Below are 23,499 nucleotides of genomic sequence, written 5' to 3'. Positions count from 1 at the left end.
TTGTTTGTTTATTAGCAAAGTATATAATAATTTAAAACAAAAGTATACACAAACGTCATACTATATAGGTTAATATGAAGATTCATATCAAATGCTTTGACAAAACATATACTATAAAAATTCGAGATTTGCTTTTTTAGAATGCGAACAATGATGATCACAAGTTTCACTGATTAATCCATGATCTTTATTATAATTATAAAAAGCATGACAGACACACATTATGCTAATCAGTGCTATTAAACCATTTTCTTTGCCTATGCCATTGAATTATTATTATAAGTATAATCATAGATATAATATTTTTATAAAACCAACTTTATTACATGAGATATTACAAAACCAATCTTATTATTTGGGGAGCTGTGTGATTACTACGACATGTGATCGGAGAGTTTTCATCATTTAACCCTTTAGACTTAATATCCAAGAATCAAATTAATTAATCAAATCTATGACAAAGCCGAGGTACACAATGTTATTAAAAAGGTCGGTCCACAATAAACTAATTAGAAAGCTTTCTGCCTAACATCTGTGTGTAAATAAATATATTAGGCTCCAACCAAGGCTCAATAACATAGTAATAAGTCCTTGATAGCTGTGTAGCCTGGACTACACAAGTCCACAGACAATTTAAAATGTCTCGAGCTGTGAACCTATCTTTCTCGTGTTAAATAAATTGTTTATGACCATATACTTATTATTATTGCTGTTACCATCGGCATGAAGCACTGTAGACATACAAAAAGATTGACTTGTCATTGTCAAATCAACCCATTTGGTGATTTCGAAAAACAAAATCACTCCCATCTCCATTAATGACCTCTGTCTCCCCTCTGTTTTTCCTTTCGAGTCTAAAAACAGTAAATGTTCTTCTCTGTAAATAGACTTATTTGGTTAAGTATAACAAAGTATACAGAAGAAAGAAAAACATAACTATACTGTTCGAATCAAAAGAGAACGAAAGTTTTAACTTAACTTGCACAAGACGCAACAACAGCATCGACACCTACATCGTGAAACAAGGACAGTTTACTAATGGCGAGAGCTTCTCCGTATAGTGATGCCCTCGTTGACTTCTCAATCCGGACTTCCACGAAATCCCCTATTTCAGGATTTCTTTTCAGCCCATCATTGTGAAGACTTGCTTTATCAAACAGAGGCTTTGTGACAAACGAAACTCGGTGTCCTTTGTCTGTTTTTCCGATTAGTTCCGTCTCAGGCGCTCTCTTATTTGGTCCTTCGACTAGAACTAACTGAACTGATCCGACTTGAGAGTCGAAACACGGACCTGTGGTTTCGCGGAATGCTTCTATTAGTTCTGTTAGACGTCTCTGCTTGACTTCCTCTGGAACATCGTCTGTGTAATTCCGATGAGCGTGTGTCTTTTCTCTCATGCTGTATGCAAACATATACGCCATATCGTATCCAACTGCTCTCACCAGGCTCAAGGTTTCTTGATGCTCTTCTTCGGTTTCTCCACAGAAGCCTACCAACACATACAATTGGACTCTTTTGCATCAGACAAGGTGCATGACTAAGAAAAACCGATTACAAACAGAAACCAAAAACCATGTCAAACATAGATTTAAGCTAGGCTATTTTCATTCGGTTGCCTAGCTTGAATCTCTTTCTATTCATAAACTTGTACAATTCAGAGACAAATCATGAAAATACCGCAAGGGTAAGGCAATCCTAGTTTAAGGCATCTATATCAAGGAAAAATATGGAAACAGTTTAAAGAAATGTTTTTGAGTAAGCGTACCGGTGATAAAGTCGCTGGTTATAGCCACATCTGGTATAATACTCCTAATCTTTTTAACTAGTTCCAAGTAAGCTTCTCTGGTGTAACCTCTACGCATCTGTTCAAGTATTCTGCTATTACCAGATTGTGCAGGAAGATGAATGAGATTGCAGATATTATATCTGTCTCTCATCAAATATAGCAATTCGTCCGGGTAATCTTTAGGATGAGGCGAAGTAAACCTAAACCGCATCTCTGGAAACTCCACGGAGAGTCTGTCTAAGAGATCAGCAAACCGCAAACCCATGTTTTTAACTTTACACCTGCTCGAGAATCCTTCACTGTATTCCCACTTAGCCCCTGACTCAGGATCAGACGAATCATCGTTATAGCTGTTCACATTTTGCCCTAAAAGCGTAACTTCTTTCACACCAGATTCCCACAACTCCTTAACCTCGCGGACTATGGATTCCACGGGACGTGAACGCTCTCTGCCTCTTGTAAACGGAACAATGCAGAAGGCACACATGTTGTTGCAGCCTCTCATAACTGAAACAAAAGCGGTAATTGCATTTTCTGAGATTCGGACTGGGGATATGTCGGCGTAAGTCTCTTCTAAAGAAAGAAGAGTGTTGATTCCTTTCTGTCCATAGTCCACTTCTTCCAATAGCCTCGGGAGATCTCTATAAGCATCAGGACCGCAAACCACATCAACCATTTTATCAGAATCCAGAATCTTGTCCTTTAATCTTTCAGCCATACATCCCAAAACAACAACTTTAGGAGGTTTCAGAGACTGTGCTCTTCCTTTAGCGACATTGAATTTCCATTCGCGTTTTAGGAACCAGAAGTAGTTAAGTCTTTGCCATACTCTCTGTTCAGCATTCTCTCTGATAGCACAAGTGTTGATGAAAATGACTTCCGCGCTCTCGGGTTCAGTCACCACTTCTTTATAACCAGACTTTTTCATGATCGCAAGGACTATCTCCATGTCGTTTATGTTCATCTGACATCCATATGTTTCATGATAAATCCGACCTTTTGATGCAACATCAGAATCGAATGTGCTTCCAAGAGCAAGAAAGAATTCAAAAAGAATAGTATTAGCATAACTTGTAAATTGCACAACTTGAAAGATATAAAGTCAAAATCTCTGATTAGCCACGAAAATTAGAACATTGACGAAGACAAACTTCCACAACCTACGGATTGATGAGTAAGCAGATTGACTTAAATGGTTGCTGCTTCTTAAATTGGCACTTTCATTCCTTAAATTTCGAAATTTTGGGTCTCAAACCAATGGCCAACACCAATTAGGTCGCAAAACAAAGAGTAGTTATGCAAAATTGAGCTAAAAATCAAAACTTTAAGATCATTGAAACTCCTGAAATCACTAATAGAAGACTTACTCAGATTCGGCTTCGGGAGTGGTAAGAGAAGCATGTGCTTGAGCGTTGGAGACGAACTGTTGGAGGCTCGGACCATCAAACTTGCCAGAACCAGCAATTTGAGAAACAGAAAAGCTTCTAGAAAGGTTTAAGGCAAACCCATTCTTGCTCTTGATCGGCTTTTGTGCGAAACGATGCGTGCTGTGGCAACGAGGGAGAAGAGCAGCAGAGGAAGAACAAGTATGGATTAGTTTCGAGGAGAGGAATGTAAGAGCGAAGCAGCGTCGTGTAGAGGCTTTGAAACAGAGAGAGCACCCGTGAGGGTTGCTTAGAATGGAGGAGAGAGACGAGAGAGAAGAAGACGCCATTGGAGATGAGGAGCTCCAAAGTCTCCACCAGAAGTACAACGGGAGGCTCTCACTCAGTCAGGCTTAGGGATTTTACTTACAATCTACTCACGTTGAAACGCAGCGTTTCGTTATCCAGACGCAAGGTCAGGGGTATGATTGATATTCTCTTAGCCTTATTTTATTTTATAACTGTAACGAACATATTGGTAAGAACGACGAAGAAGAGAAGAAAGAGCCGTGGAGGAGTAGAACTGTAGAAGAATGATGATGCAGAAATTGAGAAGATCGGGAGAGTTGATAAGATATGGCTCTAAATCCCTAATTAATCTCCGACCAAACAAGGACTCACTGTCCCGTTCTGTGTCAGGTTTGATTTCATTTCCACTTTGACTTTTCTATTTAGATTGAGAGATGGAAAAATAATTGACTTTGCTTTAGAAACTAAAATTTTTTGATTTATTGTTTGATTTATGGGATTAGGCTTTGTAAATCACTACGAGACAAAAGGCAAGCATTTTGAGTCCAACGTTGGGAACTATAACACTGAGCTTCATCATGGATGTCTTGGTAGAAATTTGGGGATGCTGCAGCAGTATAAGTGTTTTGGATCATCATCAGCTTCAAAAATTCAGAGAAACCCTCTGTTTTCGTCCTTGGATTCGAAGGATGTTAGCTATTTCAAGGAGATACTAGGTGACAGAAACGTGGTTGAAGATGAAGAGAGGCTTGAGACTGCAAATACAGATTGGATGCAAAAGTACAAAGGATCTAGTAAGCTGATGCTCTTGCCTAAGAATACGGAAGAGGTGTCTCAGATACTTCAGTATTGTGATTCGAGACGTTTAGCTGTTGTTCCTCAAGGGGGTAATACTGGTCTTGTTGGTGGAAGTGTGCCTGTCTTTGACGAGGTTCAGTACTTTTTTATCGACTGATGTTGGTTGGTTATGATTTAACTGTTGGCTTGGTTAGTTTAAAGCTAGCAAAAGAACTTTTCAGGAATGTGAGAGGTATGAACAGAAGAAAAATATATTATTTTCGATCATAAATGTGACAAATTTTGTGGTATCTTTGCAGGTGATCATCAACGTTGGTTTGATGAATAAAGTCTTAGCTTTTGATGAGGTAACTGGCAATATTATATTCAGAACAACTAATGCTCCTGTATTTTTCCTCTTATTTATGGGAAGTAACTATATAAAAATTAAATTGAAACTGTGTGTGAGCTGTTCAGTTCAATGGAGATTACAATCTTCTGTTCTAGTGTCACTTGCTTCTTAGCTAGCTGTTCCAATAGTCTCATTCATGCAGAAAAAATCAAGGATTAGGCTGTTCTGACACAACTTTTCTTACTAGTTAAAGTAATGTAATTACATACTTGATGATGATGATACAATGCTCTCTGTTCAGGTCAGTGGTGTCTTGGTATGTGAAGCAGGATGTATTTTGGAAAATCTGGCAACTTTTCTTGACACGAAAGGGTAATTTTACCATGTCTTCTTACCCTATTTTACTAACAATGAACTTAAATTTAAAAGAAGGAATGTCCAATTATTACTCAACTAGCTCGTTTTTTTTGTCAGATATAGCAACATAAGCTTTTTGTTTTCTCAGTTTTATTATGCCTCTGGACTTAGGTGCAAAAGGAAGCTGTCATATTGGTGGAAACGTTTCAACTAATGCTGGTGGTTTGCGCCTTATTCGCTATGGCTCACTTCATGGAACCGTTCTGGGTAAATGATCATAGGCCTAGACGTCTAGGCATTTTCAGTCCATCTAAAATACATTTTGAGTTTCATCTTCATCATCTTTGTTTGCTAACCATCTCAGGTCTAGAAGCTGTCACCGCAAATGGCAATGTACTTGACATGCTTGGAACTTTACGCAAAGATAATACTGGGTATGACTTAAAACATTTGTTTATCGGTAGGTATTATCATTATGTTGTGCTTGTACTATTATTTCAATGTCACTTGATTACCAAAAGAGACTAAAACATCTTGAATTTTCTCTTTACTGGTTTCCACAGGAAGTGAAGGGTCACTAGGTATTGTAACTAAAGTTTCTATTTTAACACAACCAAAATTGTCTTCTGTAAATTTAGCCTTCATTGCGTGCAAAGATTATCTCAGCTGCCAGGTTTAAGACAATAGCCTCTGTAATTCCATTCTCTCTACAGAGGAGATAGCGTGTGAAGTGTGAACTATTTTTTCTCATTATGTTGTCTTTTTTTCTTCCAGAAACTTCTTGTTGAAGCAAAGAGAAATCTTGGAGAAATACTATCCGCTTACGAGTTTCTTGATAACAATTCCATGGATTTGGTAAGCTTTTAGGAACTGTTTGCATTCCAGATACTTTATCTTGTGTACAAGTCTTTGATTTTTGCTAAATTCTTTCGTTTCATTCGACAGGTACTGAACCACCTAGACGGTGTGCGTAATCCAGTTTCCTCTACAGAGAACTTTTATATTCTGATAGAGACAACAGGGAGTGATGAAACTAATGATAGGTAGAAATAATTTTCTGGTCTGTCTTGGGACTTTCACAAATTTCCGGTAACATTGAAATGAGGCTCTCTTCCAAGTATTCAGATCCCTTGAGAGAGTTTTTTCCTGGTTGAAATACTAATGCAGGGAGAAGCTTGAAGCTTTCCTGTTAAAGTCACTGGAAAAAGGTTTAGTTTCTGATGGTGTAATCGCTCAAGATATTAACCAAGCTTCCTCATTTTGGCGCATACGAGAGGTAAAACATTTATGAGTTATTTCCCCTGAGAAATCTTGATGCTACACGGCGAATCATTTAACAATTATTACCCTGCAGGGTATAACAGAGGCGTTACAGAAAGCAGGAGCTGTTTACAAGTATGACTTATCCTTACCAGTTGAAGAAATTTACAATATTGTCAACGATCTTCGAGGGAGATTAGGTGAGACATATGTCATTGCACTGTTTCCTAGTTACTTGAAACCAAAAGATTCAATGAATTCATGCCTATGCTTCAGGTGACTTAGCAAATGTTATGGGATATGGTCACCTTGGAGACGGAAATCTACATTTAAACATCTCAGCCGCAGAATATAACGATAAGGTAAAATACAAATATGGATATTAGACATTCCATGAGTTCAAATAATCAAGTCATTCACTCTTTCCTTGCAGCTTTTAGGTTTGATAGAACCTTATGTCTATGAGTGGACATCAAAGCACCGAGGAAGCATCAGTGCAGAGCATGGATTAGGTGTAATGAAAGCTAATGAAATCTTCTACAGCAAAACACCCGAAACTGTGAGTTAACAAAGGAACAAATGGAACTATGTATACAACTTTCGTGTCATTCTATTCTTACCGGAATATAAAATATGCAGGTTGCAATAATGGCTTCGATAAAAAAGTTGCTGGACCCTAAGGGAATTCTCAACCCATACAAAGTTCTTCCTCACTCTCTCTTCTCTCACTAAGGTAAAAAAGATTATTATGCTTTATGATTACGCACCGAAATTATTGAAAGCATCTATCTTTTTGATCATCTATCAATGCTCTTCCAACGTCAAAAGTGAAGAATCATCATCTTTTACTTTGGAATCATTGACATTCTTTTCCGGCGAATTGCAAGGTGGAGGTGGTGATGAGATGATTCTTCAAACAGGAATTTGGAACATAAGCAGCCAAGTTTGAGCAATATGATTGATGCAAAGGAACAAGAAAAACAAGTGCTGATTTAAAAGTCTTTTAAACTCCAAAGTGTATATGCTTCTCCTTTCTTCTTCTTGTTGTTGTTGTTGTTGTCCCCTTGTTTTAATATCTTATTCTCGAAGGATAAGAAAGAATCAAAACCTATGGATATTACGTGTATTTAAAGTCAAAATTTGCAGTGTATTTGGACCAAAACTCGAAAAGATAAGTATCTATCATAATAGCATTTTCAAGAACGTTTCACATAATATCTTTCTATTCTTGGCAATTTCGTTTATAATGGATTTTTTCTTGATTTGTTCACAAACGACTGAATTTTTATAATCCTACCATAACTTTGGGTTTTCTTCATGTGTTAACCTTTCTTTAACAGGTCTTATACTCTAAGAGAACCCTAATTCGTAAGATAAACCGGAATATTATCCAGTCAGATTGACATGTCTCCAATTTAAGAGAGAAGCTATGTATTTCATTTATAATTAGTGTACGTTCTGCCAAGTATATTACTCTGAGGTCTAAGTTGGACTATTAGATACATACGAATATAAGATCCACCATCGGCTAAAGGTAGCCCATAGTTTCCATGGAAAAAGATGTGCACAAGTTTTGATTTAAGATGATTAAGCCATTGCACACATGATACAACAACAACATCATGATTGTAATTATGACTTGTCAAAATTGATTATTGAACCAAGTTTACACTTTTGTAACTATGTATACTCACAAAGGCCAAAAGACAATGAAAGCAAATATATTCTCAATAAAAAAATCCAAGGCGTCGTCGATGAATGATGTATCCATTAACGGGAAATATATTAGGACAATGTTACGGGTCAATTTTTACCTGATTCATGCATCAATATTTTGTTTTAATTTGTTGATACATATATACATGCATCAGGTTAGTTATGAAAAAGTTGAAGCGTTAAGTTTAAATACATGCATCAATTTCATAACGCAGGGAATAATAATAGTATGATAATTTAATTTAGGGAATATAGTTTTTCTGAAAATAGATTTATGATAATATTCCTAACTGGTTTGATTATGATCGTGAGGGCGAGGGAGGAAGATTCGGTTGTCTCCAACACAAGTGGAAAGTCCCGAATTAAAGAAAGCCGACACGATAAAACGACGCCGGGTTGATGACTGGACATAGATCCAAACGCTTTAGACACTCTCCGAAGATGATAAGACACTATAAAAAGCTCATGGATATGGTGGCTAAGGAGACAAAACTCACACAATCTCTCTCCCTCTCTCTCTCTCACTCACTGTAAGAACTTCAAACACAGATGACGAGTTCTTCTGAATCAACTCGCAAGGTTGGTTACTTCCTTCTCTAAGTAATATCACATACCTCAGACTTTTGATTGTTTCCTTTGGTTTGATCATCTTTCTTTTGTTCTTATTATGTTAGGGTCTGACCAAAATCGCCACGAACCGGTTGCAGAAAGAGTTTATGGAGTGGCAAACCAATCCTCCTTCTGGTTTCAAGCACAGAGTCTCTGATAATCTCCAACGGTATAATCCCGCTTTCCTGCTGTTTTTGCTTTGAATATCGATTGTCAGTGATGTAATGTTGAATGAATTGTTGGTGTGAACAGATGGATCATCGAAGTGCATGGAGTTCCAGGAACACTTTATGCCAATGAAACTTACCAACTTCAGGTTGAGTTCCCTGAGCATTATCCTATGGAAGCTCCACAGGTTCGTCCTCAAACTCCTTTTGTTGTTACTACTTGATGATTCCTAATCATCGCACCAATCTCATAACCCGATGGTTTCACCTATAAACAGGTCATCTTTCAGCATCCAGCTCCACTTCATCCTCATATCTATAGCAATGGACACATTTGTTTGGGTAAGAACATACTAAAACCCATAAACACAATGACTCACTTGCGTTTTGCTCCTTCGTTCCCAGTCCAATGACAAGAATATGTACGTTTCATGATGCAGATGTTCTGTATGATTCTTGGTCACCAGCGATGAGGCTAAGTTCCATCTGTCTCAGCATTCTGTCAATGCTCTCCAGTTCATCCGTGAAGGTTTGTGTGTGATTACGTATTCTCATCATTCGAAGGCTTCCAGAGTATAATCTTTTTTCTTATGACGTTTCTTGTTTTCTCCTTGCAGCAAAAGCCGAAAGACAATGACCATTACTTGAAAAACTGCAAACATGGAAGATCTCCCAAAGAAACTAGGTGGCGTTTCCATGACGATAAAGTATAACAACTCCTATGTGTCCTATAATACTGTGATTAGAAACAAATTGTATGATCCTCAGGTCGATTTCTTGATCTGTTGCTATCTTTAAAACAAGAGCAGCTTCTACTTTCTACAATTTAACCATACAAAAAGCTTGAGCTGTTGAGCATAAACTTGATAGTTTGGAAATAACATAATTCATTATTAAATGAAAGAAATGGCCTGATCTTCTGTCGAGAAGAGATCATCAACAACTGTTAGTACAAACAATGAATTGAGAGAATGATTGATCCAAAGAAGAGAACTGTGCTTGCTTCTAACAAGCCTTCGTGTATATTTGATTGAAGACAATAATCTGTTTCTACCTCTAAAGAAAAGAGCTGGTGATGACTTTCCATGACATGTTACTTTTGTAATAATAAACACTTGGAAGGACTACTCATCAGAAGCTTCAGTTGTTCCTTGTCATGTTCCATTTTAATAACACCTGCATCCCAAGACTAAAGCTTCAGCATGTGAATCAAGGTGAAAAGAAATCATACAGATGCTACAATTGCGTAATAACAGTTGTTGTTTCTCGAAAAATCTGTTGATGCAATAGACTATTAAAGCTATTCTAATTGCTCTTCCTCAAGATTTCTTCAACTGAACATCATTTTTGCTATGTACATTTTTACAAAGAAACTTCAAAGGCCCTTAATGAAACTCAACATCAAGCTCTGAGCTTTTACTTCCCATAGAAAAAAGCAAGCAACTTTATGCAATTCCAGAATCAAACTAATGTTCCTTTCCAAATTCTCATACCTAATAAGGCACTACAAATTCAACACCATACTTCTTAGCACACAATCTCAAAGGAGGGTTTATTCCCACAATCCAACAAAGCAAAGCTAGATTAGATAATCCATCTGCTTCGGAGCAATCGAAAAAGTTGAAGAATTTACAATAGAGGTACCTAAGAATGGTCACTCCATAGCAACTTTAGCTCCAACAGCCTTCAACTTCTCAATGATCTTCTCTGCTTCTTCCTTACTAACTCCTTTCTTCAACAATGTTGGCGCTTTCTCGACCAAATCCTTCGCTTCCTTCAACCCCAAATCCGTAATCGTTCTCACTTCTTTAATCACCTTAATCTTCGACGCTGTTTCGTACGCTTGAAGCATCACATCGAACGCAGTCTTTGCTTCCTTCTTCTTCTCTGTCCCTGCTCCGGCGGCGGAGGATTTACCGGCTCCAGATCCCGGCAATGACATCCCTGGCATCATCGCAGCCATCACAGGCATCTCACTGACGCCTAGCTTCTGCCTAAGGACCTCATTTAGGTCCATTGTTTCCAAAAGAGTGAGATTCGACAGCTCATTCACGATTTTGGAGACGTTCTCCGACTGCGTCGCCGGAGACGAATAGCTCCGAGATTGGATCGAAATCAATTGAAAGGAGCTTGGATGTGTATTGATGGATTTCAAACCTCGTGAGAAGTGAGAGGAGATGATTCGCAGATTCTGCATCGTTTCACTCTCTCTCTCTCTCTGAATTCAGTTTGGTGTTAGCTTAGCTTCGTTGAGAATTCATGTCAGAGCATCTGAAGCTCAAATTAGAGAAGAAGCATAAACCCTAACTCGCCTGAGGTGATTTTAATGGGCCTTTATGGGTCGAAAAATTACTATTATTTTTCTAAATTCATAGATTATTAGGTTGGGTTAGGCCCAATAACTACTTCAGAAACGAATGCAAAAAAAACGACACTTTTAATTGTGACAGTTTGACCCCAAAAAGGAAAAAGAAAAAATTTGTGACTAATTGAAACTTGTGTTTAATATTTTTGATTGGTTGTTTTTGTTTAAACTTGTTCGTTTTCAAAAAGTTTGGAATATGACGATTGATATCTTTCTTAAAATATATTGCGAATGAAAAGTTTAATTGGTTTGATAAATTCAAATCTCAAACTTATCTCTTAATACAAAGCAAAACAACACAACAACATAAAAACTTGAAATGACAGAACCCAAAAAAAAAAAGACAACCCAAAAGTAAAAAAGCAAGTGTCACACAGTTCTTCCGAATATATTTTTGTATCTATTTGTTTCCTCTTATAACAGGAGCTCAAGAGTTAATCTTCCTGCAATTTTTCCTGATTTCACCACTGGAACCCGTTAGAGGAGAGATATTTCCCATCTTGATCATCGATTCTGCAAATTGCTCAAAAAACTCTCCTTGATCCTCTGCATACTTCTTTACAAGCTCTCTTGATTTCTCGTTACTGCTGAACAAAACCTGGTCTGAATTCAACAAACCCTTGTTCTCTATCAAGTTCTTGAAATAGCTGTTGTCAAATCTCGCTGCGCTGACAATGTCCAACACCGAAAGAATTTGGTCCCCGCCGGATCTTGGACACCTTTGGCGTAAGTTAGCAGCGAAAGATTGTTCCAATGTCATGTCTGGACGACCGTTTCCGGACTGGTTGTACAACCTCTGTCTGAAGCTCGTGCATCTCGAGAATCCGATGGTGTGACTACCTGTGATAACATTTAAGAAGTATGGTGGCTTGAGAAGCAAGTAAGGGATAATACGGTTACTTTTAGTTCTGTTCTATGTGTGTATAATGGCGAAAGCTTACCGGAGAGAGCAACAAGGTCAGTAACGTCGAGTCCTTGACGGTTAAACTTCGATAGAATGGTACTGAAAGTGTTGTTTGGTGCAGGGATGTTGTTGTTAGAACCACTCAAGCTTGCACTTCGCGAATCTCTTCTTCCCAATGGAACCACCCAGCTTGGTCCACCAGTCTACACCAAAAAACCAAACCGAGTTAGCTGATGTTTCATATTTAGTTCGAGACCATAGAGACTATATTGGAAGAGGCTTACAAGAACAGAGGAGTCTCTAGCGGCTAAGGTAAGAACATCAGCGCAAGAAACAATTCCAGGGCATTGTCTCTCCAGTTCAGCTTTGATTTGGTCAACTACGTCGAAACCACGAGCTGATTTGCTGTTAGGGTTTGAGTTTTTCTCACTCACTATCCTCCCACCGCTGTCTAAAAGCAAAGAGCCATCACAACCCTGGATTTCAAAGATACCTTGTTCAAAAAGTTAAACAAACAAAAACGGTGAAACGTAGAAGAAGTTAACCAAACCTGAACGAAACAGTCGTGGAAATGAAGTCTCAGCAAGGAAGCAGCCATACGGGTCTCTCTAGCAACAGCTTTAGCCACAACTGATCTCACGATCTCACTGGCTTGTGGACATGAATGGGAGTAATAACCCGGGAAGAGTTTTCCTCCATAGCTCTTGTCGCAGAGGCAGAGAGGGAAAAAGCAAAGGAGAGAAAGAAGGAGAAAACTTGCGAGTCTTGCCATTACTTTCCAAGTTTCAGTAAGAAGATGAGTAAGTTAGAAGACTTTGTGGTGATGAGTGATATGAAGTAAGATGAGAAGAAGAAGGTATTTATAGGAAAGCGGCTCTGAAGATGAAGGAGCAAGAGGAAATGGATGGAGTTGGTATTAGACTATTAGCTGAAGATTGTAAACAATGTAAAAGATTAATTTGAGAAAAGAAGATTAAAAGTGACTAAAGCTTGTGTTTGGTACCAAACATTGCATGCTAAGTTTGACGAATTAACCTCTTTTTTTTTGTTTAGTTAATTAAAATTGATATAATTTAAATTAACTTGACTTTGGAAACTTGGAGTTGGAGGGGCAAAAGCAAAGCAAGCTTTTAAGATTTTAATATATAGCGACTTTTTATCTTCATCCATATTTTAACGACTCGTATAACAATAATTTGAACTTTGAATAAAATATTGGAATTTTCTTGCTTCACCATATCTTTTGTTTGTTTATTGAGACCTTTTCATTAAACGCACATTTAAGAAAGTACAAAATAAACAGATTTGTAATAATTAAGAAGGCTAATTACAAAGATAATTTAAGCTTGTCATTGTGTCGATTTAGTAGACAATTTAAAGTACTAATCACTAACTTAAAAGCCGTAAAAATATGCCTTAAACATTTGATGTAATAATATTCTGATTTCTGTAAAGTAAGATGGAGAAAAGTTACTGTTACATGATAATAACTCAAGATCAGAATCGTAAACCCACTTGGTTTAATCAAGAAATATCGAGATTTTATTTCTCGAAGGTAGAATTAAGAGACTAATCTTTACTGATAATGTATATATCTTTTTGTAGAAGTAAGATAAAAAAGCGAGATAACCAAGTATGAACAGAATAATCCGAGTATATTTTTAAGAAAGTAAATAATATAAAGCCTAGACCTAACTAAATCTTAAAGAGGAATGCAAAACAAAAGAAAGAAATATTTACTTTTTGCAAGGGACTTGGTTAATAGAACATGTTTGCGTAGACAAAGTCTTTGTGTAGTGAGAAAGATAAGAGAGTAGGAAGAGATTCTAACTACTCCTTTGACAAAAAAAAATTATCTTATAAAGTTTCAATCTTTGTTGACTTTACAAACACACTCTTGTTCTTGTAACCAAAGCAAAGAAAGAACACCTTTTCTTTTGTTTGTCTTTTTCGATTGTAACACATGAATCTACACTTAAAAACAACCTCAAGGTTAAAGCCTTTAACTTTTTTTGATTCTTGTAATTTTTTCCCCTCTTTCTAGAACCTAAACATAAATAGCAAAACCCGCAAATTTCATATCACCAGCTTGCCATACCATTGGCTTGAAAAAGTCCCCCTTGTGAGGCAATTCACAGTTTTAGATCGCACCATATGTTCTTTCACTTGGTCTCTGTGTTGTAACTTGAGTAGGGGATGCAGAAGAGCGGTCCCATGAGACTTCATTGGCAAAAGCATTGTTGATATCTTCAGTTCTTGAGTAGCTTTGTCCACTTCCACTCACCTATTTATGAAGGCCAAAATCAATTATCTTACACAGAAACTGCATCTTTAGCGAGATTCATAAATTACCAAAGACCAACAGTGATTTTCTCTTTGATTTTGCATAAATGGAATCCTTTGAGTTTTCTCGTAATACTTACAGTTTCTAGTAATCCCGATAGAAGTGACATCCCTGGCAATGCATCAATTCCACGCTGCATCCATATGAACATATCAGTGATTGTGTATATAGCGTGAGAGAAGAATTAGAGAATCAAGAATGGATTGAAGATTACCACACGTTCTACTCTTGTTTTGTAAATAAAGCCTCCACAGCAGAAAAGCATAGATGCAACTAGGAATCTGATCAGAAGAACCAGACCAGAACACAAGAATTAAGGTAATTAATTCTCCAGTTATATGACCGGCATATAAAATCACAAAACATTATGTGCAAGACAAATATGGTTATGTTGTAAAATGTTAGTAAGATTCTGAGCGTGAGGTATACTTACACGCAGGAAAAAACTCCAAATATAGCCCATCCCTTCGCTGATCCTCCTTCATTACCTTGGTTGTATTCTGAAATGATTTAGGAACAAAAATCATATGTGTCAGAGAGAGAGAGAGAGTTGGAGAGTGAGCAAACAATGGAAATATTCAGCTCAAGGGGAGTGCATAGTGGATATCAAGCCGAGTGTATAATAAGCTCACCGCAGAGTTTTGTGAGGAAAAACTGAACAGGATCATAACCATCCACCGGGATGGTGACATTGACTTCATATGGAGTTCGCCGAGATTTTTCACCTTTGAAATTTTGGGGAGAAAAAACACAAGGTTACAGAATTCGTAGCAAAGATCAATGGCACAATGCAAAAAGCAAGGTAACAAGACTCATTACAATTCCAGTCCAGTACTAAAGTTGAAGGTGATAAGGTTGTTGGATGATTCCCAGTCAAGGAAGAACCAGCTATCTTAACATCAAGACCATTTTCTGGAAAAACCTTGATGATAGGCTTCCCTACCAATGTTGAAAGAGAAGCAATTCCAGTCATATAGAGAGTAAGATGAGTCTGCTCGGTCTTGAAACTACAAATCAGAAACACTTCAGGATGTAAATACACAGCAACTAATACATGGATAAACAAAATTCTTGATTTCATACCTAAACTCACGACGGGGCTTATCAAATCCAAACTGTGTCATCCCATTATAAATCTGCAGGTCAAAGATCCAAAACCGAATCAAATTTTAAGTTTATGTTCAGTATGGTAAAAGGTGTAAGCAGAAAATTGGGGTTGCTTGTTCCTTACAACTTCCCATGAGCGAGGATGCAAACCGACTGTGAATCCTTTAAACACCCGCGGACCAGGTTTCTCACATGGAATAGCCAACTCGACAGTAACTCTGGATCAGTGGGAAAGAACAGGAATTTATTGTAAGAAAAATGGATTATACCAAGATTCGTGGATAATAAGAGAAACATAAAGTAGCAGACAGACCTGCAAGTTGAATCTTGGGTGACACTACATATGCATCCAAGTCCACCTGAAATAGAGAAAAGGAATAAATGAGAACTAGATAGTACATTAACAAATCGAGAAGCATTTCAAAGTAACATCTGTAATGGAACAAAAACAGAAGCAGACACACCTTTACAACGTTCAGCACCACAGTTCCCACAAACAATATTGACCTGAACAAAACATAGAAAAAAAATACTCAAAAGAATAGAAGCACTAACAACCTTCCAAAATAAGACAATTGTGTACATATCTAACCTGTGCTGTACGTCCAAGTTTGTCATAACTCTGTTCACAATTTGAGAGGTCTCCATGGTAAAACCCCTATATGTATGTCATTGATCACGAACAAAACATTCACAAGTGAATTCATGTCTCGAAGAACCAAAAGTAACTATGATGTCATATCCCAAAAAAGCAACTATGATGTCATATCCCAAAAAAGCAGAGTAAAGAAGAGAAAGCTCTTACTTGAACGAAATCAAAATTTCCAGAACTAGAAACAAAGTAGCTTAACGGGTCAAATCGTCCGAAATCAACATATCCCTGCACACACACACAAAAAAGTTCAATTTGTGGAATCTAGAGATGAACAAAGCTTTTTGATGACATAGAACTTTACCGCCTGGCCTCTTGTTTCCACATCCTTGCAAAACCTAACCACAAGATCAAATTCCTACACCAATATAAAGACGAGACGTAATCAAAAACCCAAAGTCCTTAAAAACTAACTCTCAACGTTATAAAATGAGAAGATATATAGCAACCTTGCCATCATATTCAAATGGATGGCCGATCCAGCTGCTCTGATAAAAAATCCAAGTTAAAGGAAGCAGCTTCACAAGACACTAAATTAAAACCAATGCAACAACAAAAAAAAAAGCCTCCTTTACTCTTGTTTTACACAAGAATTGATGATCCTAAGCTTGCTTCTTCTTAACACAAGAATAGAAAGAGGATACAAAATCGACAAGACGACTTGAATTGTCAAGAGCGTAGCAATTAGAATCAGGGACGGGTACAGATTGAGCACCAATTACAAAAGCTGCAGCATTTGCCAAAAGATTAAAATTTCTCAAAAGCTCAAAAAAAATCGAAAAGAGAGAAAAATCACGAAATGGGCAAAAATTATGAGACCAGGTGATCTTACCGGAGATGAAGAGAAATAGAATGAAACTGTGCTCTCGTGATGATGAGCACTTCCTCAGTATCAGCATAGTTAATCCCTGCAACTGGGTCGTCGTCGGAGTCGAGACGAATTAAATCCCAAGGTCTCTCTCTCTCATACGAAGGGAGTTGAATCTAATTAAACCGATTCGGTATAAATCACATAACCGACCCAAAATTCTGATGAGGTTCTTATATGATCTGATAACCGAAAGTCTACTTTGATGCTAACGTGTCATCAAAGAGGGTATCTATACTTAATTCGGCCCATCAATGATAACACTCTACGCTAGACTCAAGTGTGTGATATGCTATGGGCTCGATGAGGTGATTATAATTGGGCTTTTATGGCCTAGGATAAATGAATGGCGAAAGGGTTCTTTATAAATGGCTTTTAATTGGGCTTTTATGGCCTAGAATAATTGGGCTGGAATGATGGTGGATGATGTTATGATGATGATCTTCAACTACGTCTTATAATTAACTTTTGTGTGCTTGCCTCTTTTATGTTTCAGTAACAGCTACTCCAAGACTCTTCTTCTTTGGCTATATTATTCCAGTCCCAAGGCAGGTTTACTCGGTGCCAAGTTTCCCGTCTAGTCTATCTTTAGATTCTTAATGGTCGTAGAAACACTTTGGTCGTTTGATATCCATAACATTCCACACAAAGAAAAACACATGGAAGACGAATACAGAAACTCAGTAACTCACGACAAACTAAGAATTATAAACGAGATGGTTTTACTTTGCTCTATTTTTCATGAAATCATAATTTTTAGCTTGGGGAAGATAATAAAGCATCTCTTCCCACATCATCTCTCTGATCATGCTTTCTTCCATATTCTCATCAATATCCAAGCTCACCGGAACATTTTCCCTTGGATTGCATTCAGGTTCCAACAGCCCCGCCATGTAAGGATGTGAAAGCGCATCGCTGACCGAGATCCTCTTGGTTGGATCAAACACTAGCATCCTCTGTAACAAATCTACAGCTAGAGGATTTGCGTGCGGGTAAATCCTAGACAAGTGAGTACCCTTTGAGAAAGGAAGAGACTTTACAAATCTCCTAGCTTTCTTGTTATCTATGAACTGGAGATCCCAGTCTTGTTGGCTACCAACAACATTTATGATGAGCTTTAGCTGGTTGAGGCACTCCGTTCCCGGGAATATCGGTTTTCTTCCAAGGATCTCTGCGAATATGCATCCCACCGACCAAACATCAATGGAGGTTCCGTAGTTGTCACAGCAAAGAAGAAGCTCTGGTGCTCGGTACCAACGTGTGACCACATACTCTGTCATCAATGCTCGGCTTGTTCTCGCAAGCCCAAAATCACAAATCTTTAGGTCACAATTTGAATTCACTAGGAGATTCCCAGGCTTCAAATCCCGGTGAAGGATGTTAGCTGAGTGAAGATACTTCAACCCTTTTAGCAACTACAGTCACAAAACAACACAACAATCTCAGTCAACAAACCAAAGCTTAACAGAAAGAGAAAAAACAGAGAAATGTAACCAACCAAAGTACCTGAAACAAGAAGTACTTGCAGTGGTCATCGGAAAGAGACTGAGAGGATTTGATGATCTGATTCAAATCAGAATCCATAAGCTCATAGACCAAGTAAACATCTTTGAAGCTATACCTATGAGGAGGCAACATAACATCCTTAAGAGATATAACGTTTTCGTGTCTCACATGCCTTAGAAGCTTGAGCTCTCTCAATGTTCTCAAGGCATCAATGCGATTCTCAAAGACATTGTGGATCTTTTTAATGGCAACTCTCTCATTGGTCTCTATGTTGATCGAAGAACAAACCACACCATAAGCTCCTCTTCCAATTGGTTTGATCGGAACATACTTAGTGTCGATTTCGAATAATGTTTGCCACATCGTGTAGTAATGTTTCCCTTCTTGTCTAATCCCATTTGGAGGATCAACTAGCATCGCCATTCTTCTTCTTCTTTGCTAAAATCACCTAACAAAAATAGAGTAGAGATATCGAAAAGGTTATCTAGAAATCATCGTTTTTGTTTTTTGGGGTCTAATCCATGGAATTGAACCGGGTTTATAGAAAAATTTTGACTTTGTTTTTTGGGAGGAAACAACAGAATCGAAGCTTGCTTCCCGACAATAAGTGGAGCTTTTTGCTCGCTTACGTTATTCCTCTTGGAAAAGTAAAAAAATTCAAACCAGAAAAATCTTGGCTTTACTTAGCTATCAATCTTACTACCAAGAAAGTAATAAAAGAGAACTTTTGTCAAGAGTCATTATCATCAGAACACTTGAAGAATTAAGTAAACTAGCAAAACAAAAATAAAAAATCAAAAGAATATCGTCAATTAGCCATACCTATCAGCAATGATGGATCAGAGGAGGACAAGGGTTCTTCGTCATTCGTTATCCACAGATTATAATGGATCAGATAAATTCAAGGCAAAGATTTGGATAGAGAGAGAGAGAGAGATCGTGAGCTGCCCCCATACCAGAAGCTTTACAAGAGTGAGAAGAAGACTAGTCTTTACGTTAATCTTTTCTAATTGCTCTAGTAATTCGATTTTGTGATTATCAAATTTTATTTTAGACTTAACATTTTTTTGTATGCACTCCTATTTTTGGAAAATTATATAAAAATAAATGATGGATCACCAGCCAATTGCAGATGGTCATATGTAATTATTTTGAAATGTGGAGATATAAAGTTGCATGCTGTCTCTTAATTATCAAAATTCCATTATCTCTTTCATTAATTCATTAATATACTTTAAAGTAATTAGTTTTTCTCCCCAACAGGTAATTATTGTAGATCTAATATAGTATTAGCCATAATTGGAAGAAAGAAAAGAAAAAGATAAACATATAAAAAAAACGCGTGGATGCATGTAACGTGCCACGTGGATTTCGTCGAGTAGTGGCAAGCTCTTGATGGGACCCCACTCTGGTAAGAAGTTTCCGCGCTCAATCATCATCATAAAGAAAACCAGTGACGTCATCACACCAGTTCATGTATTTTGATGATTTTATCGCATTGGTACATTTGATGATTTGATCAAAAAAATTACATTTTTCAATTGCTATGCTACTTACTAATTTCATTTAATATGACAAGTTATAGTTACGTGTAGTGACTAAACTAGTGGCAAGCACAAACTGTACAATTGCAATTTTGATGTACATGTTAATTACTAAATTCATAAGAGAAAGTATAATATACACAGAGAGAAAGAACAAAAATGTCCTTCTTTTCAACTTTCTTTAATAATTAGAAAAAAGAAAAAAAAAACACGAATTGATTTTACAATAAGCTTGGCGTTGATGATATGATCGCATTGGTCGAGAGACATTTGGATACAATACACACACACAAAGACATTGTCAATTCACCATTGGAGCCTCTAATTCTTCAAGAGACTTTCACCTTCCCATGGTTCCTCACTCACCAGTAGTTGAACTGTCCGGACAAGAAGCAGAACACAGTCAGAGAACATAAACAACACTTTGATTTGATGGCTTGTGTCTCAAGTTTCACAATTCTAATGAAACAAAGAAAAGGACTTACAAGCTTCTTCTTCTTCTTTTTCTTCTCAATGTATGCCACGAGCTCCTCTTGACGACCAAGAGAATCATCCAAAGCCTGCATCATAAAGAAAATTAGCATTATTGGAGGAAGAATTATTGAGTACACCCATGCTAACGATTCAGAAAACATGTACCTTCTTGGTTGCAGCAAGCTCTTGCTCCAAGACATTGGACCGGCTAATGGCAGCGTTAAGCATCTCTTCCTTATCCGGGGGCATGACTGTTGGCTGCGCGCTTAAGACGGTCACTTTCTGTTCCAGCTCAGCCATTCGTTTCATGATGGCCATGAAATCTTCCCCTGAGATTGCAGGCACAGTCATTTTCTCTGACTGCATCGCACTCTTGTTCATTGACGCATCATTGCAGTACATGGGGCTTGAGTACAAGGTTGACTCAGTTAGTTTCCTTGGGACGTTTTTAGTCACTCGAATCATGGTGACAACACCCATCACAAGAGCCATGACCCCGGTGAAGATAGGAGACCTCCCTCCTTCGGTTGTTGCGTTGCTACACGCCTCTTTAATAGCATAAACTTCTTCTGCTTACAATAAAACAAGTAGCCCTGAGCTCATATGTCTTAAATTTTATATAAAACAACCAAATTATGGATGCGCAAGAATCATCATCATACTCTTCGAGAGGGAAAATTTTTGAGCTTCTGGCTTGTTCCAGGCTGGGTGACCGGCAGGGACCTGAGTAGAAAGAAAAACATAATATCAAAAAAAGTGTTGGTTCTTGCTGATCTACACTTGTTATTATAATATAGAGGTTTGGCCAATCTTACAATTTCGGCCCCTGTTGAAGACTTTTCCTCTTCAGGAGCCGGCTCTGTTGTAGAGTCATCTCCCTGAAAGATTATAGAATATGTTTCTTTAGCATTGGTAGGAGTGATAAAGATTCAATGAAAGTAAACTATTCAAAGCATATATAGGTAAGCTCAAAGAAGCAAGACCTCAGGGATGGTGTTCTCTGCAATGTTTTCAGCTTGGGATCTCTTGGAACATTTGTGATCACCATTGTGTACTTTCTGTTAGAAAAAAAATGCAAGATCAGGTGTTATTAATGTTGCTGTGTTGTCGTAAGAATAGTAGAAAAGCCATTAACCTTCATGATCTCTGGGTTTTTCCATGGGCCTTTGTCAGAGCGCATGCAGCCTCCTTCGTCAGCACAGGTACAGGAACCTCCAAGAAATTCAGGAAGTTCACTGGTACGAATTGATATCAGAACTTCAGTCATCAGTTTCATCTTATACCAATAGAATAAACTAGTTTGTATGCTAATTAATCTTCTTGTGCAGCTCTCACCTTTCATCAATGATCTCAAGCAACTTGCTTTGGTACTTGTTGCCAAGAACCTGCAGGTATTCAAATAAGCTACTTATTTAAACTTATATCATTCAGAATGTAAAACAAGCACATTCAATAGTAAAGGGTTTGAATACTGACATGGATCTTTGCTGTAGTCTTTGGGTCAAGGAAGGACTTAACCGTGTTCCACAACATTCTGAATCCTGAGCCAGCATTGATGATAAACATCCTGTTCAAGGTCTGATCCAAAGACGTTAAGAAATTTAAACTAACTGAACCAGAGGTAAAAATAGGTTGACCAATGAAGATAATTGAACATAGAAGTATGAATCATGCACACCTCAGGATAGTTGTCACCATCAACCTTTTGAAGACGCGTGATCAAGTCTCTGGCAGCCTTGTTGAAGTTTTTGAGCCCCTGTTATAACAAGAAGAAGACCATGGGAGATTGTAATTAGTAAATACAAAATACATGGCTATGAGTAGTATAGGTTTTTGTAGATTTTGTGAACTTTTCACATACCACTCCTTGGACATCAAGAATAGTTGTGCTTTGATCAATGTGCTTCTTTGCTGCGATGGTGCACGCTGGTAACTTAACATTAAAGGTCCTCTCAAACTCCCTAACATGGTAGTTGACATACCTATCCATGGTTGTTACTTGCATCAACTTGGTAGAGTCTACTAGACCTAGCCTCTCAATGTACACAGGTCGCCCTTCTTTGTCAACTCCGTGGTGTCCTTGAGGGTAGTATTTCAACACTTCATCAATTTCCTTGAAATCAAACTCCTAAAACATACAAAGAATCAAATGTTAGTTCAGGAAACCAATCTTCAAAACGTTCCTTGAATTATAATAAGGGTATATATACCTCCATGACAGTGTCAGCACCAAACTCCTTTCTCCATCTAAGCATTTCAGTCCACATCTGTTTGGTTTTCTCGAGATCAAATTTTCTTGCCTTCAAAAATCTAAGCATCATATGGTAGTCATCGTGTTTCTCCGGGAGTAACTCATCAAGTATAAGCGATTGGCGAAAGGCATCAACCGCTTTCAACTCCTCGGCGTCATGCACATCTTCGATGATATCCACAGACATCACTTTGCTACTTCTCCTTCTCTTGGTCATTGAATACCTCAGATTCTTAGAAGAGCTCCTCTTCTTAAAAGAACCCATCCTTGGTTTCAACTCGGCATCTAAAACAACCCCAAACACAAAACAACATTAGAAGATAAAACAAAAGACAATATCAAGAACTAAGAAAGGCTTCTTCTTTTCTTGTTTACTTTGGTTCAAAGACATGATTCTGCCAGATAGTTGGAATAGGCAGATAAGGGCAGGATGGACGAGCACTCTAACAAGAGTGTCTTATTAATTTAACCAATGCCCTTTGCCAAATTCCTGCAAGAAACCACATCCTTTATTACAAATCAAATTCGAACAACGATCGATGAACATGGAGGAAGGAAACAGAACAAAACAGAGAGAGAAAAAACAAAAAAATTACCTCTGCAAAGAGAAGATGAGATTATGGAGAAAGATAAAAAGGAGAATGAGTTTGGTCCGAAAATATCTCAAAATCGTTCCTTTGGATTCTCGGCTCCATTAACGTCGAGGTTAAGCTACACCTCATATTCTCCCTCATGTGTTTCTCTTTCCCCAACCATTGATTCTTCTTCTTTTTTAGGTCACAGTTTT

At 37.7% G+C, this 23,499-nt stretch overlaps 8 protein-coding genes across 8 annotated transcripts; 2 read left to right on the top strand and 6 right to left on the bottom strand.

Moving 5' to 3' along the window:
• Positions 1-853: 853 nt before the first annotated feature.
• On the bottom strand, positions 854-3,603 carry LOC17879420 (CDK5RAP1-like protein). Its single transcript, XM_006283256.2, has 3 exons — positions 3,154-3,603; positions 1,766-2,811; positions 854-1,489 (listed from the first exon to the last, which is right to left on the bottom strand). The coding sequence occupies exons 1-3, from the start codon at positions 3,498-3,500 to the stop codon at positions 975-977; spliced, it is 1,908 nt and encodes a 635-aa protein (XP_006283318.1). The 5' UTR covers positions 3,501-3,603; the 3' UTR covers positions 854-974.
• A 60-nt stretch (positions 3,604-3,663) lies between these two features.
• LOC17880136 (D-2-hydroxyglutarate dehydrogenase, mitochondrial) lies at positions 3,664-7,420 on the top strand. The gene is made up of 15 exons (XM_006282792.2): positions 3,664-3,849; positions 3,963-4,390; positions 4,557-4,604; positions 4,890-4,960; positions 5,094-5,212; positions 5,310-5,405; positions 5,509-5,618; positions 5,720-5,800; positions 5,891-5,988; positions 6,113-6,221; positions 6,300-6,405; positions 6,482-6,567; positions 6,639-6,764; positions 6,845-6,938; positions 7,093-7,420. Exons 1-14 carry the CDS (start codon positions 3,744-3,746, stop codon positions 6,935-6,937), a joined length of 1,677 nt encoding a protein of 558 aa, XP_006282854.1. The 5' UTR covers positions 3,664-3,743; the 3' UTR covers position 6,938; positions 7,093-7,420.
• An 880-nt stretch (positions 7,421-8,300) lies between these two features.
• LOC17879861 (probable ubiquitin-conjugating enzyme E2 17) lies at positions 8,301-9,517 on the top strand. Its single transcript, XM_006284598.2, has 6 exons — positions 8,301-8,500; positions 8,596-8,699; positions 8,783-8,885; positions 8,976-9,039; positions 9,138-9,226; positions 9,315-9,517. Exons 1-6 carry the CDS (start codon positions 8,471-8,473, stop codon positions 9,408-9,410), a joined length of 486 nt encoding a protein of 161 aa, XP_006284660.1. The 5' UTR covers positions 8,301-8,470; the 3' UTR covers positions 9,411-9,517.
• Positions 9,518-9,567: 50 nt separating this feature from the next.
• LOC17878918 (50S ribosomal protein L7/L12) lies at positions 9,568-10,959 on the bottom strand. The gene is made up of 2 exons (XM_006284557.2): positions 10,342-10,959; positions 9,568-9,873 (listed from the first exon to the last, which is right to left on the bottom strand). The coding sequence occupies exon 1, from the start codon at positions 10,892-10,894 to the stop codon at positions 10,352-10,354; it is 543 nt and encodes a 180-aa protein (XP_006284619.1). The 5' UTR covers positions 10,895-10,959; the 3' UTR covers positions 9,568-9,873; positions 10,342-10,351.
• Positions 10,960-11,294: 335 nt separating this feature from the next.
• Positions 11,295-12,783, bottom strand: LOC17879832 (peroxidase 49). Its single transcript, XM_006284030.2, has 4 exons — positions 12,517-12,783; positions 12,251-12,442; positions 12,004-12,169; positions 11,295-11,902 (listed from the first exon to the last, which is right to left on the bottom strand). Exons 1-4 carry the CDS (start codon positions 12,736-12,738, stop codon positions 11,490-11,492), a joined length of 993 nt encoding a protein of 330 aa, XP_006284092.1. The 5' UTR covers positions 12,739-12,783; the 3' UTR covers positions 11,295-11,489.
• A 1,020-nt stretch (positions 12,784-13,803) lies between these two features.
• On the bottom strand, positions 13,804-17,030 carry LOC17880705. The gene is made up of 16 exons (XM_023778628.1): positions 16,902-17,030; positions 16,714-16,796; positions 16,519-16,557; positions 16,374-16,427; positions 16,223-16,297; positions 16,010-16,075; positions 15,882-15,924; positions 15,731-15,776; positions 15,542-15,635; positions 15,394-15,446; positions 15,130-15,317; positions 14,943-15,035; positions 14,744-14,810; positions 14,525-14,591; positions 14,390-14,443; positions 13,804-14,250 (listed from the first exon to the last, which is right to left on the bottom strand). The coding sequence occupies exons 1-16, from the start codon at positions 16,966-16,968 to the stop codon at positions 14,107-14,109; spliced, it is 1,233 nt and encodes a 410-aa protein (XP_023634396.1). The 5' UTR covers positions 16,969-17,030; the 3' UTR covers positions 13,804-14,106.
• Positions 17,031-17,537: 507 nt separating this feature from the next.
• Positions 17,538-19,425, bottom strand: LOC17877880 (mitogen-activated protein kinase 14). The gene is made up of 3 exons (XM_006283892.2): positions 19,266-19,425; positions 18,444-18,891; positions 17,538-18,352 (listed from the first exon to the last, which is right to left on the bottom strand). The coding sequence occupies exons 2-3, from the start codon at positions 18,864-18,866 to the stop codon at positions 17,660-17,662; spliced, it is 1,116 nt and encodes a 371-aa protein (XP_006283954.1). The 5' UTR covers positions 18,867-18,891; positions 19,266-19,425; the 3' UTR covers positions 17,538-17,659.
• An 892-nt stretch (positions 19,426-20,317) lies between these two features.
• On the bottom strand, positions 20,318-23,279 carry LOC17878098 (phosphatidylinositol/phosphatidylcholine transfer protein SFH12). Its single transcript, XM_006285248.2, has 13 exons — positions 23,088-23,279; positions 22,672-22,997; positions 22,323-22,589; positions 22,140-22,217; positions 21,938-22,039; positions 21,797-21,846; positions 21,597-21,696; positions 21,445-21,519; positions 21,277-21,339; positions 21,124-21,184; positions 20,627-21,030; positions 20,473-20,547; positions 20,318-20,364 (listed from the first exon to the last, which is right to left on the bottom strand). The coding sequence occupies exons 1-13, from the start codon at positions 23,101-23,103 to the stop codon at positions 20,350-20,352; spliced, it is 1,632 nt and encodes a 543-aa protein (XP_006285310.1). The 5' UTR covers positions 23,104-23,279; the 3' UTR covers positions 20,318-20,349.
• Positions 23,280-23,499: the final 220 nt, after the last annotated feature.

This window comes from Capsella rubella, unplaced genomic scaffold (assembly GCF_000375325.1).
Source record: "Capsella rubella cultivar Monte Gargano unplaced genomic scaffold, Caprub1_0 scaffold_7, whole genome shotgun sequence".
In the NCBI taxonomy this organism is placed as follows: domain Eukaryota; kingdom Viridiplantae; phylum Streptophyta; class Magnoliopsida; order Brassicales; family Brassicaceae; genus Capsella; species Capsella rubella.
The sequence above is the reverse complement of the archived record's forward strand: the minus strand, read 5'-3'. Positions and strand labels throughout refer to the sequence as shown.

What these genes read in the sequence shown, in the direction of transcription:
- LOC17879861 (XM_006284598.2), top strand. Translation starts at nt 8,471, where the DNA reads ATGACGAGTTCTTCTGAATCAACTCGCAAG. An exon ending in ATCCTATGGAAGCTCCACAG is followed by an intron (nt 8,886 to 8,975) that starts GTTCGTCCTCAA and finishes ACCTATAAACAG; the next exon opens with GTCATCTTTCAGCATCCAGC. An exon ending in CAATGGACACATTTGTTTGG is followed by an intron (nt 9,040 to 9,137) that starts GTAAGAACATAC and finishes TTCATGATGCAG; the next exon opens with ATGTTCTGTATGATTCTTGG.
- LOC17880136 (XM_006282792.2), top strand. Translation starts at nt 3,744, where the DNA reads ATGATGATGCAGAAATTGAGAAGATCGGGAGAGTTGATAAGATATGGC. An exon ending in AAGATTATCTCAGCTGCCAG is followed by an intron (nt 5,619 to 5,719) that starts GTTTAAGACAAT and finishes TTTTTCTTCCAG; the next exon opens with AAACTTCTTGTTGAAGCAAA. An exon ending in AGTGATGAAACTAATGATAG is followed by an intron (nt 5,989 to 6,112) that starts GTAGAAATAATT and finishes ATACTAATGCAG; the next exon opens with GGAGAAGCTTGAAGCTTTCC.
- LOC17877880 (XM_006283892.2), bottom strand. Translation starts at nt 18,866, where the DNA reads ATGGCGATGCTAGTTGATCCTCCAAATGGGATTAGACAAGAAGGGAAA. An exon ending in GCAAGTACTTCTTGTTTCAG is followed by an intron (nt 18,353 to 18,443) that starts GTACTTTGGTTG and finishes TTGTGACTGTAG; the next exon opens with TTGCTAAAAGGGTTGAAGTA.
- LOC17880705 (XM_023778628.1), bottom strand. Translation starts at nt 16,968, where the DNA reads ATGCTGATACTGAGGAAGTGCTCATCATCACGAGAGCACAGTTTCATT. An exon ending in CATTTGAATATGATGGCAAG is followed by an intron (nt 16,428 to 16,518) that starts GTTGCTATATAT and finishes ATATTGGTGTAG; the next exon opens with GAATTTGATCTTGTGGTTAG. An exon ending in ATCCTCGCTCATGGGAAGTT is followed by an intron (nt 15,447 to 15,541) that starts GTAAGGAACAAG and finishes TTTGACCTGCAG; the next exon opens with ATTTATAATGGGATGACACA.
- LOC17879420 (XM_006283256.2), bottom strand. Translation starts at nt 3,500, where the DNA reads ATGGCGTCTTCTTCTCTCTCGTCTCTCTCCTCCATTCTAAGCAACCCT. An exon ending in ACTCCCGAAGCCGAATCTGA is followed by an intron (nt 2,812 to 3,153) that starts GTAAGTCTTCTA and finishes TGCTCTTGGAAG; the next exon opens with CACATTCGATTCTGATGTTG. An exon ending in AACCAGCGACTTTATCACCG is followed by an intron (nt 1,490 to 1,765) that starts GTACGCTTACTC and finishes ATGTGTTGGTAG; the next exon opens with GCTTCTGTGGAGAAACCGAA.
- LOC17878098 (XM_006285248.2), bottom strand. An exon ending in TTCTTGATGTCCAAGGAGTG is followed by an intron (nt 22,218 to 22,322) that starts GTATGTGAAAAG and finishes TTGTTATAACAG; the next exon opens with GGGCTCAAAAACTTCAACAA. An exon ending in CAGAGAACACCATCCCTGAG is followed by an intron (nt 21,340 to 21,444) that starts GTCTTGCTTCTT and finishes ATAATCTTTCAG; the next exon opens with GGAGATGACTCTACAACAGA.
- LOC17878918 (XM_006284557.2), bottom strand. Translation starts at nt 10,894, where the DNA reads ATGCAGAATCTGCGAATCATCTCCTCTCACTTCTCACGAGGTTTGAAA.
- LOC17879832 (XM_006284030.2), bottom strand. Translation starts at nt 12,738, where the DNA reads ATGGCAAGACTCGCAAGTTTTCTCCTTCTTTCTCTCCTTTGCTTTTTC. An exon ending in TCCACGACTGTTTCGTTCAG is followed by an intron (nt 12,443 to 12,516) that starts GTTTGGTTAACT and finishes TTTGAAATCCAG; the next exon opens with GGTTGTGATGGCTCTTTGCT. An exon ending in TGACCTTGTTGCTCTCTCCG is followed by an intron (nt 11,903 to 12,003) that starts GTAAGCTTTCGC and finishes ATGTTATCACAG; the next exon opens with GTAGTCACACCATCGGATTC.